The sequence below is a fragment of the Rattus rattus genome, chromosome 18 (assembly GCF_011064425.1).
Source record: "Rattus rattus isolate New Zealand chromosome 18, Rrattus_CSIRO_v1, whole genome shotgun sequence".
NCBI classification, from domain to species: Eukaryota; Metazoa; Chordata; class Mammalia; order Rodentia; family Muridae; genus Rattus; species Rattus rattus.
Window position 1 is genome coordinate 25,199,398 of NC_046171.1, and position 13,123 is coordinate 25,212,520.

Here is a 13,123-nt window from a genome sequence, read left to right on the forward strand (position 1 = left end):
GCCTCTCCTGGGCCCCTCCCACGGGAGCCCAGAGGCCTTATACAGTTTCCTCTCTTGGGCCAGGATGGGCAGGCAGGTACAGGTCCTTTCCCGCCTATGAAGCCTGTGGAGTGCCCACCTGACTAGAAGTGTGAGGTCTCTCTCCCACGGGTTTTGGGAGCAGAGAGCTGCCTTATTTTTTTATTTTTTGTTTGTTTTTGTTTTTGTTTTTGTTTTTTTTTGTTGTTGTTTTTTTTTTTGTTTTTTGTTTTTTTGTTTTTTTTTGGAGAGAGTATCTAGCCCTGGATAGCCTGGAACTCACAGAGATCTACCTGCCTCTAACTCCTGAGAATAGCCTAAGGAAGCAATCTTAGTATATACGAAAAACTCATTGTTAGAACATCTGATATTTCTTAAATGATTTGCATATAAGACTATATCAGGCTTTTTTGTTTAGTAACTAAAAGCTAACGTGTTCTGAATATGGACAGATACTAAAAGTCCTGTAGTATGAGGATGATGAGAGCTCAGTGGTTAGGAGCAGTGGCTGTTCTTCCGGGGACGTGGGTTAAATTCTAAGCACACACAAGACAGCATAGAACCATCTGTGGTTCCAGTTCCAGGGGATCAGATACCCTTTTCTGACTACATGTGTATTGCACATGTGTGGTACATGAACATGCGAACAGACAGAATACACGTACGCATATGTTATATTAAGTAAGCTTTTAAAATAAACTGGAATGCTTGCATAAATGTTCAGATTTATGTATTTTATCTTCTATTTCTATTAGCACTACATCATAACATTTGATAGGATTATATCACTTAAACATTGGTTTCTGCTTTACAGCTATACATTCATAGACATTAATTATGCCACATGTGCAGTTATTAAGATCAGTACCACAATTATACAATAAGCAAGACAATACCTTTGTCAACTAAGGCACTTAAGCTCTCAGGATAGAGAGGGAGCCTGTCATTCAGGTAAGTGGCAGGTACTTTGTGTGGCTTTTTGAATAGGTAATAGGTAGGACAATCAGAATCACTTTATGAAGCAGAATAGTGGAAGATCTTCTGCCCCTTAGCGTTATGTTATTTATACAACATTGCCAGGATATGGGTCACTGCCAGACTGTTACTGTGCTATTATGCGTATTGATGTGCACTTTCCCCCAGTGTGCTCTGCATGGCCCCAAAACACTCAGTGGTGTTGAATCGTGAGCTCATTTTAGACCTATGCCAGCAGCACAGTAACGTGGTCAAGCTTTATTATGATTCTTCTGTTTCTGGAAGTGTATCACATTAAACTGTTAGGGTTTAATATCTGCTTTCGTTTAAATATGTCCTCTGCCAATGACAACTATTGAAATGTCACTGTCATGAGTTAAAGGCCAGCTTGGATACATAACAGAATCAGACCATGCAGGGCTGTATAGTAAGGTGGTTTCTTGTATCGGTTTTGTGGTTTGAAAAAAGTAGAATCTCCTGGGAGTGATGGGTCCCTCAGCTTGCCTGTCAGAGATTGTCTTAATTACAGACTGAGGTAGGAAGACCTACCTACCGTAGGTGGGTTCATTCCCTCCCAAGGGTAATGTGTAAATTTAACAGGGATGTTTTGTTTTGTTTGACATTTTATTTTCTTATTGAAAGTAGTTTTTCTCCATACAGTATTATTTTGATTACTGTTTCTCATCTCCCAGCTCATCCAAGATCCTCCCCACTTTCCTACCTGCTCAAATCCACATCCTGTCTCTCACCCATGAGAATACAGACAGACATCTAAAAAAATTAAAAGAAAAAGCAACCAAAATAAGACAAAACAAATAGGTGAATTAAGAACCACCCTCCCGCACAGCACAAGAAACATACAGACTCTGGGACATACACATTCAAACACATATAAAACCCATAAAATAAAAATTGGAAACCATAACATATAAGCAAAAGATCTGTAAGGCTAAAAAAAAAAAAAGCAAGTTCAGACAAAGTACTATGACAGAAAACCTCCAGATATACCATTGAGTTCATTCGTGCTGGCCATCCACTGCTGGGTTTGGGGCCAGCCCTTAAGTGCCCTTTGTGTACCCAGTGAGATAACCTCCTTCTTTGCCCCCCCCCACCCCCCACCTCCTATTCATCCATAACTTACCTCTGCTTTTTCTCCTTCCTCGACAGGCAGATCCTTTCCTCCCCTAGTCTTGTACTCTGTGGTTACACTGACTGAGCAGCCAGTATCCACATATAATCAATACATACCACATTTGCCTTTTGGGGTCTGGATTACCTCACTCTGGATGGTTTTGTTTTCCTCAGCTCTTTCCATTTACCTGTGGTTTTTTTTTTAAACATCTGAGTTGAGTAGTACATTCTCTTTGGTCATCCTCTGTTGATGGACTTCTGTTTCCAATCTGGCTATTAGGAATAGAGCCGCAGTGAACATGGTTGAGCAGGTGTCCCTGGTGTAGCATGTACAGTCTTTTGGGTGTATGCCCAAGAGTGGAAATAATTCCCAGAAAGAGTAGATGGCAAGAAATAATCAAACTCAGGGATAAAGTCAATAAAATAGAACAACAGCCACAGGAAAAGCAATACAAAGAGTCATGAAAGAAGGAGTTGGTTCTGACTGGTAAACCCTTACCCAGTTAACCGAGGGGGGGGGGAGAGAAGAGAAAAGAGAGAAGAGAGATATCCGGGTTACTAAAATTAGAGGTGAGGGGATACCGACGGACGCCGAGGAGTCTTTAAAGAAGAGCCATCAGCAGTTTGCTTTTCCTTCTTCTCTTCCACTTTCCGCTCATCTCCTGCCGGAGCGCTCCTTAAGCATGAGGTAGATGCCTCGTTGTTGTTGCTTTTGAGACAGATACAAGATATGATTCCTGCTGTATTACAGCGTAGTTTAACTTAAGCCGTGTGCCATTTTGGTAACTTCATCTGCTTCATGTGTACTTGATAAATGAAAACACATCTGTTCAGTAACCTGTACTTAGATGTTAATAGTCATATAGTAATAACACTGTTACATGCTACATGGTTTTATCTAAGTCTTTTGTTCTTTTTACCTTTATTTATGTGTGTATGTGTGTGCCACATGGGTGCTATTGCATGCATGTGGAAGTCAGAGGATAATTCGTGGAGCCTGACCTCTGCTTCCACTGTGAGTGATGAGCTCAGGTCACCGGGCTTAGAACTGGCCTTAGTTTAGGCTCGTTACGCACATCCCCTGCACCAGCTGTGTAAGCCTTGTTATGCTAGGCCGTTTTGTCTGTTTATGAAATTAGATTTTTGCTGTTTATTTACTTACTTATTTGAGACAGGGTCACTCTCTATAGCTCTGACAGTCCTGGACCTAGACCTGGCTAGCCTTGAATTCACAGAGAATTCACTGCCTGCCTTTACTTCCTGAGTGCTGGGATTAAAGGCTGCGCTAACACACCCAACTGGTGTTTGCTTTTCTTACAACTGAACAATGTTCAAATGAAAGTAAAGTAGTACTCGGAAGGTTGTGCAGCCCCCTATAGTACAATATTGGGATTGCTAATGCTCTGGCTTTGTTTGTTTTGTTTTGTTTTTATAGGAGTGAAACACAAGTCTTTTCTAACAGCTGAGGACTGCTTTGAGTTGGGCAAAGTGGCCTACACAGAAGCAGATTATTACCACACAGAACTCTGGATGGAGCAGGCTCTGATGCAGCTGGAGGAGGGAGAGATGTCTACTGTAGACAAAGTCTCGGTTCTAGATTATTTGAGCTATGCAGTGTACCAGCAGGGTGACCTGGATAAGGCACTTCTGCTTACAAAGAAGCTTCTTGAACTAGGTATGTTATCTGACCTAAGTTACATCGTATCTACTGGGTTATATCTGATCTGTATATCTACTTAGTCCTCCAAGCACACAGTCAGCCACATGCTTCGCATAAGAAGTCTACAAGTCAACAGAAGACATACTCTGTTCTCTCACTACTTATTCTCAGATTATAAGAGGTTTCACCTAATATACTACTGTGCTTGCTGTGTGGTCTGATGTTTTTTCTCTGGGAATTTAAAAATTGGAACTAGCCAGACCACTGTAGTGCACTCCTTGAATCTCTAGCACTTGAGAGGCAGAGGCAGGTGAATCTTTGTGAGTTCAAGGCCAGCCTGATCTACATAGTGAGTTCCAGGACAGCCAGGGCTGCACGGTGAGACCCTATCTCAAAAAGAACAAAAGAGTAAACAGGAAATATGATCAAGCCTAGACAAGAACTCTAGAAAATGTTTACTTACCATGTGGCCATAGTAATTCCCAACCACTTTTCCTGTGAAGAACATTATTGCTTTTTTGCACTACATAGTCAAATGTTAGAAAAATGATATGAGAATTAAACAAAAACAAAAGATCTATATGCATGTAGGCGTGTCACATGTATGTAGTGATCCCCAAGACCAGAGAGAGGAGGGAGTTGTGCTGGAACCCTGGCCCTTTTCAAGAGCAGCAGGTGCTCTTAACCACTGAGCCATTTCTCTGACTGTCCAAATACCTTGGTTTCCACCCCAAGATCTACTATGCTGCAATCTTTGGAAGTGGGGTCTCAGAATGTATAAAATAATAAGTTCAGGCAGCCTTTGATACATTGTGAAGAAAGAATATTTAATAAATTATGATTAGTAGTTTTAGTCCCATGGGGCTGGGGGATTTAGCTCAGTGGTAAAGCTTACCTAGGAAGCGCAAGGCCCTGGGTTGGTCCCCAGCTCTGAAAAAAAAGAACCAAAAAAAAAAAAAAAAAAAAAAGTAGTTTAGTCCCTGGAAGCTCTGGTTGGTTGGCATTGTTGTTTTTTATGGGGTTGCAAGCTCCTTCAACTCTTTCAATACTTCCTCTAACCAAAAAGACTATACATGGACTAACCCAGGGCTCCAACTGCATATGTAGCAGAGAATAGCCTTGTTGGGGCACCAGTGGAAGGGAAAGCCCTTGGTCTTGCCAAGGTTGGACCCATAGTGCAGGGGAATATGGGGGAGAGCAATAAGGGGGATGTATAGGGGGAATACCCATATGGGGGAGGGGGAGGGAGGGAAGGGGCTTATGGACAGAAAACTGAGAAGGGGAATAACCTTTGAAATGTTAAGTAAAGAAATATATAATAAAAAATTTAAAAAAATCAGTTGTTGAGAAGAATGTAGAATTTGAACCATCATATAGTCTTGATAATAATTCTACATTAGAATATATTTTGTCATAAGCTTCCTATTAAAGGAAATATGTGTTTAGAAGGGAAGCCAGAAATCTTGTTCCTTGGATTAAAAAAAATGAAAATATATTTCACTCAGAGAGTTATACATGAATAATTATACAGGATTGTGATGGAGTAGAGATGTATCACAAAATGTTTAATATGATAATTTTGATGCTGGAATTATTTTATAATTTTATTATAAAGTAATCATGAGTATAATTGTACACATTTGTCTCAAAGCTAATCCTATCATTTCCTTAAGACTGATGAATTTCATTGTATACAGAGTATGCCTCAATTAAAATAAATTATAATTTTTTAAATTAATGTTTTCAAAAACATAACTTACAAACAGCCATAAAAAATAGGCCAACAAGATGGCTCAGCCTATGAAGACACTTTGCATGCAAATATGGTAACTCGAGATTTCAATTCTTGGAACCCATATGAGAAAAAAAACATAAATAAATTATGATTAATTAAGATAGGTATTGGAAAAGGGGGACTGTTCAAAAAAGACTCATCATCTGAAAAATGAACTTTATGATAATTGATTTATTTCTTAGTTAATGAATCAAGATATTAATTCAAATAACTTTTGTTTTCCTGTTCTGTTTTTCTCTTGATTTAAATTATATTTTGTATTCAATATAGAAAATGTTATTAATATAGAAAAGAAGAATCAACCATTTTTGTTTGGTTGTATATACTCCCTTTTCTATACACATTTAGTTTTATCTTTCAAAATTAGGCTTTTATTACATATCACAACATACATCGTGAGAGTTTCAGAAGAACTAGAAATACTTTATAAACTAGCACTTTAATGCCACAAGTAACGTCTCTAACTTCCTGTTCTTTTTGTTTCTATCTGTGTATGGTTGGTTGGATTGGTTTTTCCTTACTAAAAGGTAGCTAAAAATTATCAGTAGCAATTTCTGAGGCAGTTAGTGGATTTTGGCATGTTTGAAAATTATATATTCCATTTCCTCTTCTTACTTGGATATTTGGAGCTGGAGCCTACTCAGCCCTCAGACGTGCATTGGTCTGCCTTTGGCTGTGGTGAGATTTGGTTATGAAGTGTGTCCACTTTGTCTGTATCATAGTGATTACCTTGGAGCCACAAAATTTTCTTTTCACCACTACTTAAAATACACAGAGGATAAGACTTCCTTTTTTTTTCCCCTAGACAGGGTTTTTCTGTGCTGTCCTTGAACTCACTATGTAGCTTAGGCCAGCCTTGAACTAAGGAATCCTCTCTCCGCCTCCTGAGTGCTGGAAGTAGAAGGCAGCCATGCCCAGCTGAGAAAGACTAACGTGTCACTTGACATCACACGGAACATTGTTCTGGGGCTGATCAGTAAAGTTCTCAAAGCAGAATCAGTAGTTGCTGCCTGAAGATACAGACCTGATCTGTCGTCAGAGCTGTTTCCGTACAAGGCAACTGTGTGTCCTTATTGACTGGATGGGACCGGCTTAATCTTGTTTTGGCACTAATAACTTTGGCACCCTTACTGCCTCCTTCCTCAAAAGCATCTTAGTTAGTACACTAACCTTATGTGATATAAACTGTTTACATTGCTGTTTTCTGGGGATTAAACAACTGTAAACTCGCCTGTGTACCCACCTTGTCTCTATTAGATCCTGAGCACCAGAGAGCCAATGGTAACTTAGTATATTTTGAGTATATAATGAGTAAAGAAAAAGATGCCAATAAGTCTGCTTCGGGTGACCAGTCTGATCAGAAAACTACACCAAAGAAAAAGGGGATTGCTGTGGACTACCTGCCAGAGAGACAGAAGTACGAAATGCTGTGCCGAGGGGAGGGTATCAAAATGGTAAAGTGGAAAATGTCAACCGTGTGTGTGTGTGTGTGTGTGTGTGTGTGTGTGTGTGTGTGTGTGTGAGTCCCTGTGGTAAAAATCACAAAGTAGTACACTGTGTGCCTACTGTGGATGAAAATGCATCACTGGGCATGAGTTACACATGATTTCCCCAGATTAACTGATAATGGAACATTGTTAGTGAGTTTTTAGAGTATGTCTAAGTTGTAAACTCTTTTTAAAAAATGTTTAAATTCCTTTCTCTACCGAGGAACTAAAGTGAGGCTTTTGGTGTTGACAGCCTAATCGCTAATAGCAGGTGCACATTGCACCATTGTGGACGTGTCCACCGACTGACGCCTAGCAACAAGGGTTTGCTTTACTTTGGGAGCTAGTGAGTCTGGTGCGAACAGGTAGACTTTGTTAGACTCCTTCAACTTCTTCATTCATGTCTCCGCTAAACTCTGTATGTATGCTAGCACCTTTGCGTCCCCTGGGAAATGCCCGAGAAAGATGGCCTTCAAAGGGGGGAGTCTTGCTTTGCCTCACAGGTCCAGAGGTTTCAAGTCCATCCCATCCCATTCACTGGGATGGGTCCATGGCAGGGCAGGGCACCTTGGAGGAGGCATGTGGAGCAGAACTATCAGAAGGGGAGAGCCACAGGGATAGCGTTCACAGCACCACCTTCTGGGAACACCCCGATGACTCCCTTAACCACTTTATCACCTCCCAGCCACACCACAGACTAAAACCAAGCCAAGAATTTAAGATCGATCTAAGTCCAAACTCTAGTAATAGATATCTTTTAGAGATGAGAACTCGATGAGCCATCATCATAGCTTTTCACATTTATAGATGTCATATAATAATATCAAATGTCTAGCTAGCTCTCAGGTTTCCAGTGGTGAACTGGGTCTGTCATCTGTTTAGGAAACTGGTTCTCCTATATCGGGGATTAAAGTTTGAAATTCAGTGTTTTACTCATATGGAACTTGACCACCTTCTTGTTACTGAGACATTCCTCTTCCCCAGAAAGTACTCTCTATTTTCTTCAGGGCCGGGGTTGAGCCCAGTGCCTTCCATATGCCAAGGACCAACCTGACACCATTGTGTTTTACTGTGCCCCCAAACCCTGTCACTGATGACATTTTAAAGATCCTAAATGCATGTTGGTTTGATGCAAAAATGTGTACCAGGCACTGCTGCTTTGTGTGCGGTTCCAGAGGTCACTGTGTGTGTGTTTGCACGTGTGTGTGCATGTGTGTGTGCACAACATCGTTATTGTTTCTAACTCATGTACAATGGACACTGAGCTATTACTCTAACACATTTATTATTTTCTTTATATGTAGACTCCTCGGAGACAAAAAAGGCTGTTCTGCCGCTACCATGATGGAAACCGGAATCCTAAATTTATCCTGGCCCCAGCCAAGCAGGAGGACGAGTGGGACAAGCCTCGCATCATTCGTTTCCATGACATCATCTCAGATGCCGAGATTGAGATCGTCAAAGATTTAGCAAAGCCCAGGGTAACTTCTTCTCCTCGGTTTACTGAGTGTGTGTGCCATCTTTTCTATGCAAGGCGACAGGAAGGGTAACCGAGGTGGCCATAGCTGTAGATGGTTTTAACTGCTCCTGCCTCAACACGACGGCGTTCACTTACAGTTCACACTAGGTGTCTCAGCTTGTTACCAACACAAGTAACACATCCTGGGGCTGGGCTTGAAACGGAGTAGTGAAAACCGTAGGTCTGTGTTCACAAGGAGCCTGTGGCTTGCTGCCTCGCTGGAAGACCTTTCACATTCTCTGTAGCTCAGTGCCACTCAGAGCTCAGGTTTTCATACCTGGTACTCTTTTATCTGAATGAATACTCCAGGTATTGTCATCTTCCTCTAGGCATAATACTAGTAGAAAAATGTAACTAGGAATAGATATCTTGCTAGTTTAAAAATAGTATAATTTCCTATTTTAGTTTATTATCATTTTGTTAAATTCTTCTTTTATGTGTATGGGTGTTTTGTTTGCATGTGTGTCTGTGCCCATGTGCATGCAGTGCCCATGAGGCCGGAGGGAGTCAGGTTCTCTGAAACGAGTTACAGATTGCTGTGTTCTGCCATGTGGTGCAGGGAATCGAACCTCAGTCCTCTGCAAGAGCAGTGCTCTGCGTTACCGAGCTGTCTCTCTAGCCCCCTTAGTCTGTATCAGTAAGAAGAATAGTTGACTATGAATTACGCCTAATTCTGCAGTTTCAGTGTTTGGCAAAGAAACTTGTCCTTTGTGTGAGCATGAGACAACCTCTCTGTCCTTGCCTTTTCCTATCACCTTGTACTTTAAAACAGTATGTCCTATTAATGATAAAGTACAAACTTTTGTAGAGATTATTAAATACATCTGATTATTAGGGTTTTTTTTCTGTATATGTAGGGTTGGCCCGTTTCTATGAAGGCCAAGGTAGTCAATGTTCTTGAGGGCCTTGTCAGCTGTGTGGTCACGACTGCTCAGCTCTGCCATCTGGTGTAAAGGCAGCCAAAAATAACAGGAAAATAAATGAAGTGGTTATGGTACAATCAAGATTTTATTTCCCACAGCTGGTGGCAGCTTATTTGGCTGATGGGTTTGCTGGCCGGGTGTGACATACTGAGATAAATTTGAAATTTTTTTAAAGTTTTATTATTTTTCAAATTAGCAATTTTTTTTCTTAAATCATGTTAGATTTTGTGGTGCATGTGAGTGCTGTCCAGGGATCTAGTAAATCGGCTGCCAAGCAGAGCACCTCTTAAAATTATTCTATATTTTCTCATTCTCTTTTGAGTTCCTAACTCAGTCCTTTATTTATAGTCAGACCCAGTTTACCAGTATTTCTTGGTAGAATATTTGTTAAGAATTCACTTCTGAGGGCTGGAGAGATGGCTCAGTGGTTAAGAGCACTGGCTGCTCGTCCAGAGGTCCTGAGTTCAATTCCCAGCAACCACATGGTGGCTCACGACCATCTGTAATGAGATCTGATGCCCCCTTCTGGTGTGTCTGAAGATAACAACAGTCTATTTATACATAATAAATAAGTCTTTAAAAAAAAAAGAATTCACTTTTGAGATGGAAGGCCTTTTTCCATTTCATAAGACAGTTTTCATAAGACATTTTTTAGTTAAGAATATTTTTGATCAGTAAATTTAGTGGCAATGAAGGTTAATTTTTTTTTTTTGTTTTTTGTTTTTTTTTTTGTTTTGTTTTGTTTTTGTTTGTTATTTCAGCATCACCCTCCCATTTAAAAATTTTTTTATTATCTTGGCTGTCAACATTTCTGTTAACACTATGCATTCCCTTTACCTGCCTGGCTCCAGAAAGGCTACTTTACTATATGTGTTACTGAGTATATACTCTCTCTTGAAAGGAGAAAAGAGTGATCTTAAAACAAATTTTAGACAATATTGACCTTGGAATATGTAGTCACTAGAGTTACAATCTAAGATTTTAGAGTCGATGATTAATTAATTACAAATGGCCATTTTCATAACTAGCACTTTGCATGTTAGAGACTTTTCTTCATGCTATCAGTGTTCCGTTCTACTGAAGAAGTTAATTCCAACCTTCTCTGTTTGGGTGACCTCTGTTCATGCAGTGAAATGCAAGTAAAATCACTTTTAAGAAACACAAAACTAACTGGCTTTCATGAGTCAGCACAAGGTGATTGGAAGGGTATCGAGTTATTTTCTATTCACCCTCTTTTGGTTAAAGAAGAAAGAAAAGAAAGCCCAGCATTGCGGCTGGTTAGATGAACGTGATCATTTTTTGTCTTGTAATGCAACTGTTCTGACGGTTGGCTTCACAGCTGAGGCGAGCCACCATTTCAAACCCAGTAACAGGAGCCTTGGAGACGGTACATTACAGAATTAGCAAAAGGTAAGATCGGATGCCGCATATTTCCCTCCTAATGAGTGTTTTGAACATCCCACCAGAATTCTTATTAACAGAAGTGGATCAGCTCGTCTCCAGCTCAAGTGGCCGCCTTACACTTCAGAGCAGCATGTGGGTGCATGCTTCGTTTCACAGGCTTCCCCTTGACTAGAAGTTCTGCGTTTATTCTGATTGGTCCTGAATCTCAGGAATTAAGTGTTAATTAAGGAATTAAGTATTTTAAGATCAGGCATTAAATTTAAGGAAGTTGCCTGGTCCTTTTCCCCTTTGTTGTGAGGGTGTGAAATAAAGAGAAAGAAGCAGTGTGTTAACCTGGGGTGGAACGCTGCATACACACCCTCCCTCCTTTGTGGTGATTGTCCACTGTCCTTGTCACTATGGAGTAATCTGGTCTGAAGTTTTTTATTTTAAAAAAAAAAAAAGTCATTGGCCCAAAAGCTGGCTGTGGAAAGAGCAGCTGTGCTTTGAGCTCAGCCTTCCAAACCACTTCTTACCTCTGTTGGCTTGGATGGTTTAGAGAAAAAAACCGTTTGTCTTGATGAAAGTTTTAAGGTGATCAACTAACTTAGGATACCTTTTGATCTCCATGAAGCATTAAACTTGTAGCCCTGGGAGAGCTCCTGTGAAACCCACTGCTGCCAATCATTGACATTCAGCCTCAAAGGGTTTTAGGTTTAAAAAAGTGAAAGGACAATCAATACATTTACAGTCAAATTCTGTCAACCGTCTTCTCCTGACACAGAAGTGGCTGTCCTTGCCACCTTTCTGAGTGTTTGCCGATTCGAACCATTACCCGCCACACAGACCAATCTGAATCCTTCCAATCACCTGTGGCTTGGCAAAACAAAGTGAAAGCCCAGACGGCCTGCTGGAGTGTAAGCCTTGTCCTTTCTCTTTTTTCTTTTTTGTAGCTGAGCCGAGCTACAGTACATGACCCTGAGACGGGGAAATTGACCACAGCACAGTACAGAGTATCTAAGAGGTAAGGGAGCAATGGGCAGAACTTGAGGCCTATTTGGAGTGGTCTTTCTTGAGAATCTAACTTTGACAAGATTCATGATACAGTTTTCAAGACCTAGATTTCAGGTGAAGCTTTGGGTGTCTGTGCTTGATTTTTATGGTGGACCAATAAACAGATACAGCAGTTATAAGCCTTTTCCAGTCACTGATTGTATAAAATGCCTGGGAGGCTCTGGGAACTTGTAAAAGACTCTGCACAGAACACGGCCCAAGGCCAACTGCCGTGGGGCTGGGGCTGATCTACAGGTCACTGACAGCTGTTGAAGAAATGCCTAGAAGGACAAAGAAGCTTCTCCAGTCAGTTTAAATCCCTCACTTTTAGCATCATTTAGAAGTAACTTTTAGAGTTCACTGTGGTGCAACTTAGCTGCATTAATTCCGTCAGGGGCTGAGTGAGTTAGTATAGCATTGACCTCTCTGTTGATTGACTTAAGTGATAAAGGCTTCTCAGATCAGACAGTGAAAACAGAAATATCATTGTTCTGAATTCTGTTTTATTCTAACCCTAAGTAATATTTCTCCACAGATGCAACAATTATAAAGATAATCTTGTTCTAAACATTTAAGTTTACACGTTGCCCATCTTGTTCTTTAGATTGATAGTAATTGCTCAATCAATTGCTTAGATTAATGTGTATAATAATAATCTGAAGCTACTAATTTTTAAAATTGTTTCAAGGGTGTTTTTTGATGAGTGTGTGTGAGTCTGGGTGTGTGCATGGCACAGTGGGCGTGTAGCGCAGAGGTTCTCTGCATCTGTGAGTCTGTTCCTTCCACCTTGTTAAGCATGGTCTTGCTTTCTATGTATGTCACGCTGTTTACTCAGGACTCGCTGGCCCCTGGGGTTCCAGGGGATCACATCTCCTGGCTTTACCGCTCATCTTTGCATAGGAGGGCTAGGAGGCCTAGAATTACAGTCATTTTGTTTTGTTTCATTCTCAGAGATCTGCTTCCCTCTGTCTCTTCAGTGCTGGGATTAAAGGCACGACCCACCACTGCCTGGTCAGATGTAGGGTTTTTTTGTTTGTTTGTTTGTTTCATGGAGCTGGAACTCAGACTTTCATGGTATGATCATGTATCTGAGCTACTTTGAACATTTATGTAACAGGGAATTTATGTTTTGTCAGTTATATAAATATTTTTGTACTAGACAACTACAATGTGATAAAT

The 13,123-nt window shown here is 40.6% G+C and overlaps 1 protein-coding gene across 3 annotated transcripts in view; it reads left to right on the plus strand.

The window, feature by feature from the left end:
- Positions 1-13,123, plus strand: part of P4ha1 (prolyl 4-hydroxylase subunit alpha 1) — a 1,160,453-nt gene that overhangs the window by 1,131,200 nt on the left and 16,130 nt on the right. For 2 of the 3 annotated variants that reach the window (XM_032888353.1, XM_032888354.1), the window contains 4 exons: positions 3,560-3,799; positions 6,837-7,033; positions 8,371-8,547; positions 11,845-11,915. In XM_032888353.1, coding sequence (XP_032744244.1) covers positions 3,560-3,799; positions 6,837-7,033; positions 8,371-8,547; positions 11,845-11,915 — 685 coding nt within the window. Of the gene's footprint in view, positions 1-3,559; positions 3,800-6,836; positions 7,034-8,370; positions 8,548-10,847; positions 10,919-11,844; positions 11,916-13,123 lie in introns of all 3 variants that reach the window. The other variant, XM_032888355.1, reaches the window with a different exon arrangement.